A 7,747-nucleotide genomic window follows, 5' to 3' on the forward strand; every position below is an offset into this window, starting at 1 on the left:
GATGTGGTCTCCTGATACTTTCAGTCTTTTTTTATATTTATTGCCCAGCATGTCAATGATTCTTCAGTGAAGGTTTTTCTAAAGGAAAAGGCATATAAATCTGCTGACACCTTTTTGTTGTTATTGTTAAGTAAAGCTCTTTATGCCAAAAACAACCATCCACACAATAATCCTGTAACATTCTTTATAAACCAAACTAAAATTCTACCTCCTCCCAACCATCTCATCTATTCCTTATTTATAACCTGAAAGCCTCATTTAGTTGACACTGTCACAGACTAACTTGTACTGTGGGTTGTTTTAGGAGGAGCCTGTGTCTTACTTACTAGGCAAGCCCAGAAGCCTCCTGAGGGGAAGAACTGATTAGGGAGGGAAATGCCCCAGCATTTCTCCTGTCAGTATGCTTTGTTTTGTTTGTTTTTAATTTTCAGTGTGCTTTCTCTTTGGACTCATGGATTATTTAGAAGCATATGGCTTAATTTTTAAAAAGTTGTGGATTTTCTAGTTATCTTTTTTGCCATTGTACCCAGAGAACATACTTTGAATGAATTTCAACCTTTTGAAAATCATTCAGGACTTCTTTATGGCCCCAGATCTGGTCATTTTGGTAAATGTTCCATGTGCATTTGAAAATAATGTGAATTCTGTAAGCCCATTTTTTTTAATTACTTTTTATTTTCTGTTTATAAATGCTTATGCCTACTATTGTTTGTTGATGGAAAGCAGCCTTCTGCTTCTTTTTACTTATAGGCTCAACAAAAGTAGATGAAACAATGGTTGAAAGCCATTAAGAGTTGTGTAACTCTTGAAGATGGAAGAATAGGCAGACAAGCTGCACAGACCCTCTTCAACAAAGAAAAGAGAAATCATTTGACAGAGATAAAGAAGATAATCCTGGAGCCCTGAACTTTGAAAGGAATGATACAGAAGTGGATTAGGCACCAACTATTGAAAAAACCTGAATAAAAACCGTGAGTACGGAGACAGATGGAGCAGTGAACTACTCAGCTACTTTGATGGGACGAACAGCCTGAATATTTCCAAGTGGTGTTGGGACTTGAGAATTGACCTAAAGATCAGCCCTGGTCACCTAGGGCTGCAGGGATGACTGCATTGATGGCCTGTGACTAGGAAGGGAAACAGCAAGGAGGGAGATAACCTGAGCTGTGGACTTTCCGCTGTCTAGAGGGTATAGCTATTTTGATTGGTTACAAGTGGCAGCCATTTTGGATATTTAAAGTGACCAAGGTTGTAGCCATTTTGAATCTTTATAAGTGGCAGCCATTTTGGATTTTAAAGGACAGCATTCTCATTCAGATTCCAGGGACCTAAGAAAAGGCTCTGTTTGCCAAGGACAGCAGGGACATATAAGAGGCTGACAATGGGAAAGGAGGCAAGTGGTGAGTGTATAAGTGCTGCCAACTAGTGAATAGAGGAACACAGCACAGTACAGTACCCTGCTTACATAGATGACATACAAACAAAACAAAATGAAAATTGTGGGTAAGTCACTCCAACATGCAATCACCAATTAAATATAAACACAAAAACATCACAATGCCTCGGAGACAACAGAGCATCACAGTCCACACAAAGAAGCAAGCTAAAGCAAGAGAAACAAGGGACCAGGATACAGACCCAAAACACATCCCTGAGGAAGATGCAGCACTTGAACTCCCTGATGTTGTTGTTGTTGTTTTGTGCCATCGAGTCGGACCCGACTCATAGCGACCCCTCCTTGGGTTTCTGAGGCAGTATCACTATGGAAGTAGATTGCCCCATCTTCCTTCCGAGGAGTGGCTGGTGGGTTTGAACCGCCAGCCTTCTGATTAGCAGTCAAGTGCCTTAGGCACTATGCTACTGGAGCTCCCAATAAGGAATTCAAAAGAATTATATTTAGGTTTCTTCAAAAGATTGAGAAACAGATCAAGGAAAACACAGACAAAACCCTAGAAGAATTTTAGAAGAAAATACAGCAACAAAATGACAAAATAAATGAAAAATTAGAAATGATTCTAAATCTACAAATAGAAATCCACAAGATTAATACTAATTTTTTAGAAATAGATAACACATTGAACAGGCAAAGGAGTAGAATTGAACTGCAGACAGAATTAGTGAGATTGAAGGCATATACATCAATACTTGTTTGGAAAGTGATCAATCAGAAAAAAGATCAAAACAAAATGAAGAAAACCTATGTGGGATACCATCAAAAGAAATAACCTATGTGTAATCAGAATTCCAGAACAGGAAGAGAACAATAAAACCACAGAGAAAATTGTCGAAGATTTGTTGGAAGAGAATTTTCCTAGTCTGATGAAAGATGAGACTATATACATTCAAGAAGTCCAATGAACCCCAAACAGGATAGACCCTAAAAGAAAATTACCAACATAAATCATCATCAAACTCACCAAAACCAAAGACAAAGAAAGAATTCTGAAAGCAGCATGGGGAAAACAAAAAGTTACCTACGAGGGCCAACCAATAAGACTAAGCTCAGATTTCTTGGCAGAAACCATGCAGGCAAGAAGACAAGGGAGCAGTATATATAAAACCCTGAAAGAGAAAATTTTCTAACCAAGAATTATGTAGCCAGAAAAACTGTCCCTCAAATATGGTCAAATTAGGACACTTCCAGATAAGCAGAACTTAAGAGAATTTGTTAAAACCAGACCAACCTTACAAGAGATGCTAAAAAGAGTCCTTTGGACAGAAAAGCAACAACAGCAAACAATAACTACCATTAACACACATGACAACATAACCCAGAAACCAACCCAGCTATGGAAGTATCCAAAGTAAATAAGCCTACGAGATTGTAAACAGGGAACCAGAGACATCAATTGACAAATGAGAACAACTACAAACCAAAAAGAGGGAAAAGACTGTGTCGCTATAGAACTTCCAAATGGTAGGGAAGTCAAGACAACTACAAGACAGAACAGACTGTTCTAAACTTAGAAAGAAAACTATAAATCACAGGATAACCTCAAAGAACAATGATAAACCTTCACATCAAAATAAAAAGAGGACCAGCACAAATATTTAGCAAATATTAAAACAATAGCAATGAAGGAAGTGATAACACAATTCATAAACAAAACGAGCTCAGCACAGAAAATTATATGGAATAAAGAAATCAATACCACAAAAAAGCACAAAACAAAAATGACACCAAAAAATTCATATTTTCCAATAATTACATATCTGGCAAGGGACTTATCTCTAAGATTTATAGAAAACTCCAATGCCTCAATAGCAAAGGAATTAACAATCCAATTAAAAATGGGCAAAAGACATGAATATACACTTCACCAAGAAGGATATTCAGGTGGCCAGCAAATACATGAAGAGATGCTCATGATCACTGGCCATCAGAGAGATGTAAATGAAAACAACAATGAGATACCATCTCACCCAAGCACTGATGGCAAGGTTCAACGAGACAGAAAATAACAAATCCTGGAGAGGATGTGGAGAGATTGGGTCTCTCATTCATACACTGCTGGTGGAATTGTGAAGTGCTTCAACCACTGTGAAAAGCAGTATGGAAATTCCTTAGAAAGCTGGAATTGGAGATACCATTTGACCCAGCAATCCCATTACTAGGTATATATCCTAGGGAGGCGAAAGCCAGGATAGGAACGGATATATGCACACCCGTGTTCATCACAGCACTATCTACAATAGCAAAAAAATGGAAACAACCTATGTGCCCATCAATGGAAGAGTGGATGACCAAACTATGGTACATACACACAATGGAATGCTATGCAACACTAAAGAATAATCCTAGCATCAGAAGTGAAGAAGAACACAAAAGGGGGGGCATTTGGAAGCAATCAGCCCTAGGACACGATGGCCCTCGAGACCAGAAGAACTAGATGGTGCCCAGCTACCAATGCCAACCACTCAGGAAAGGATCAAATCTGGAGATCCTGGATAGAGTGGGAGGGAAAACATGGAACAAAATCCAAAGACTCAATGTTGTTGTTGTTGTTATGTGCCATTGAGTTGGCCCAGACACATAGCGACCCCTCCTTGGGTTTCTGAGGTGGTAGATTGCCCAAACTTCCTTCCGAGGAGTGGCTGGTGGGTTTGAACTGCCAGCCTTCTGGTTAGCAATAATTACTGGTCAGATGAAATCTGGTGAGACTCCCAATACTATGGCCCTGGAATACATTCTACACCTGGAATAAAACTCACCCTCAGGGGCAGACTCTCGGTCCAATAGTTAACAAGATGTACATGCAGACCACTCAACCCAGGGTGATGCGCCCACATACTCTATGGTAATACATCTCTTAGAGCAATAGACCATGGGATACCAGAGGACCAACATTCAAACTGAGGAAATGCGGGACAAACAGGAGTGCATAAATATGAGGGGCACTGGGGGAGGGTTACAGGGTAGGGAGGGGAGGAGACTGGGTTAGGGTTGGACATGGCAGATGGGGAATGAAACTAAATGTATGCATAATGTTGAATGTAAAACAAGTTCTTAAAATAAATAAATAAATAAAAAAGAATAATGTAGAGTCTGCAAAACACCATATAACATGGATGAACTTGGAGGACATTATGCTGAGTGAAATAAGTCAATGACAGAAGGACAAATACAGTATAGTTTGTTGTTGTGGAGGATCACGGAAAGGTTTATATATGGAAGGAACTGTTCATCAATTACCAGGGGTGGGAGGGGAGGGGAAGGAACACTGCAAAAAAAAAAATTTTCTTTCATTGACCCACGTTAGTTTTGTATATTTTTCACTGTACGTAAATTATATTTCATAAAATGCATTAAAAAAAACAATTGCATAACTCTTTTAAAAAAAGAATTGCATAATTCTTAAATGATCACAATATTTCATTCTGTTTTCACTCTGGAAAGGAAAACAGTTCCAACTAAACATCTTATTCCTTTTCAGTGGGCAATGCGAACATGATGTAGACATTATGTTGACTCCAGAAATGATCCAGGTGGAATTCCCAATGTTGAACCACAAAGACACTAGGAAGGAGAAGTAAGTGAATGTTTTTATGCCTTATTAAGAGGTAAGCTTGGATAAAATTTACCTTATGTAAAGGACAAAACTGTTGTGTTGTCTGAATCTTAATATCTCAGGTTTAGAAAAACACACATTTCTAATGCCTTAGATATTTACATACATATTGTTTATTTTATGCACATTGTGTGCCCTCAAATATTGTTGGCAAGTAAACTTTTAAATCCTGAATCTAATTTTTCCATTTGCTTATAATTTAATTTCAGAGATATGCCTATTTCTTAATAACTGATTGAATTTCATTCATTATAAGCAACCCAGACTGGAGCCAGTCAAGACCTGTGACCAAAATCCAGCTCCAGCATTTATCATATCTGAAGTCTTTTCTAGGCCACTCTTACTTCAGTTGCAAAATGAAGATAATCAAATCTCTCTCACAGCATGGTTGTGAGAATTAAATGAGATGCCATTTGTCAAAGCATGTAGCAAGTTGCTTGATGTGAACTAGGTGCTCAGCAAATGTTACTTCTTTCCTTTGTCGTTCCATCAGATGGCTAAATATCTAAGTAAATATCTTCATAGTCATAAATACTGGCTTTTTAAAACTCCTTTTGTAATTTAAATAACCACCTATAGTTCACATGTTTTAATGTTTAAAATAGTTTAGTTTCTTTTTTTAAACACATTATCATTTAAAATAAAATGCCTTTTTATAAATAAAGATATACAAAAAATATAAAGAATAAAACAAAAAATCCCACTACCAGGGGTCATAACTTTCACATTTTGATGTATGGCCTTCCAAACATTTCTATATACATCTGTATACACATGTGAACCTACCACTCATTTGTCATACTGTGGTAGATATGTGTTCCTGTGAGGCTGGAGGCTATGCCACTGGTATTTGACATACCAGCAGGATCACCCATGGTGGACAGGTTTCAGCAGAGATTCCAGACTAAGACAGAATCAGAAGAAGGACAGGACTATGTACTTGTAAAAGAATTGGCCAGTGAAAACCTTATGAATAGCAGTGACACACTATCTAAAATATTACCAGAAAACTTTATGAATAGCCCTGAAACATTGTCTGATATAGCGCTGGAAGATGAGCCCCTCAAGTTGGAAGGCACACAAAATACGACTAAGAAAGAGCTGCCTCATCAAAGTAGAGTCAACCTTAATTACATGGATGTGGTAAAGCTTTCAGGACCTCCATTTGTTGATGGGGCATGACTCAAAATAGGAAGAAACACCTGCAAACTTCCATTAATCAGAATGTGGAATGTATGAAGTATGAATATAGGAAAATTGTAAGTTGTCAAAAATGAAATGGAAAGCATAAAGATCAATAATCTAGGCATTAGTGAGCTGAAATGGACTGGTTTTGGCCATTTTGAATCAGATAATCATATGATCTACCATGGCAGTGTGGTAGTTAAGGTTATGTGTCCAATTGTGGCTGGGCCCGGTTGAGTGGCTGGGCAACTGGTGGTAGTTATTTCCCATGATAAGACTGGAAATCAACTCTGTGGTGGAATCTGCTGTGAGCAGCTGAGTTGCTGCTCTAGGGGTACGATCTGCTTCCCATATATAAGGAGAAGCTTTGAGAATGGTCTGTGGCTTTATGTCATGCTTGGACCCTGCATGTAGCTGACTCTTCATTTAGCAGCCTGCCATGTTTCCTGCCAATCTTGGCACTATTTCTGGACTTGAATCAATGGCCTGTTATGTGGTTTGGTAATGTTGGGACTGTGCCTTTTTACTTGCTGACTTTGAGTTTGCTGGCCTCAGCAGCCAGCAGCTGTCTGAGTGAAGAAAGAACCTACAGGGAGTTCCAGGAAGATGGTGGAATAGGCAGAAAGACTGCAAAGACCCTCTTCAACAAAGAAAAGGGGAACCAATTAACACAGATACAGAAGATAACCCTGGACACCTTGCAGGGAAGGATATAGAAGTGGACTACACTCCAACTAGCAGAAGAATTTTCATGAAAATACCAAAAGGGGAGACATACGGAGCTGCAGTCTGGCAGTGATCCTGACATCACAGACAGCTTGGATATTGCCAAGTGCTGGTAGGACCTAAGAATTAACCTATAGTTGGCCCTGCTAGCCAGGGACTGCATGGAGGACTCCTCTGGGACTGGGGAATAAAAGGTAGCTACTGAGGTAGCAAAGAAGATGGCAAGTTGAGCTGTGGACCTTTGTCTGTCCAGAGGGTGCAGGTATTTTGAATGTTTACAAGCAGCTTGACCATTTTGGATATTTAAAGCAACAGCATTCTCCCAGATTCCAGGGGCTTAAGAACAGGCTCCACTTGCCAGTAACCCCAAGGACATACCAGACCTGGATGACTGGAAAGTGGAAAACAGCAACAGTCCCCACATAACACAATTACACCCACACCTCCTGAAACTTCACTTACTAAATAACAGCCACCACTTCCTTCTCCACCAACAGGCCAACGATAAAAAAGGACCAGCCTGACTCACCCTGGGCTGCTCTTCACAAATAGTTAACAGAGATCTAAATACAACAACAACACAATGTCTTGGAGACAACAGACAATCACAGTCCACACAAAGAAGCAAGATAAAGTGGTAGAAACAGGAGAGCAGAATGCAGACCCAGAACACATCCCTGAAGAAGAAGCAGCATTGGAACTCTCTGATAAGGAATTCAAAAGAATTATCTTTAGGTATCTTCAAAGGATTGAGAGACAGACCAAAG

At 39.2% G+C, this 7,747-nt stretch overlaps 1 protein-coding gene across 1 annotated transcript in view; it reads left to right on the forward strand.

Moving 5' to 3' along the window:
* Positions 1-7,747, forward strand: part of CFAP221 (cilia and flagella associated protein 221) — a 246,524-nt gene that overhangs the window by 215,968 nt on the left and 22,809 nt on the right. The window contains exon 22 of the mRNA XM_007937787.2: positions 4,935-5,030. Coding sequence (XP_007935978.1) covers positions 4,935-5,030 — 96 coding nt within the window. The remainder of the gene's footprint in view (positions 1-4,934; positions 5,031-7,747) is intronic.

The sequence above is a fragment of the Orycteropus afer genome, unplaced genomic scaffold, assembly GCF_000298275.1.
Source record: "Orycteropus afer afer isolate SDZICR_OR568_19922 unplaced genomic scaffold, OryAfe1.0 scaffold00004, whole genome shotgun sequence".
Classification (NCBI taxonomy): domain Eukaryota; kingdom Metazoa; phylum Chordata; class Mammalia; order Tubulidentata; family Orycteropodidae; genus Orycteropus; species Orycteropus afer.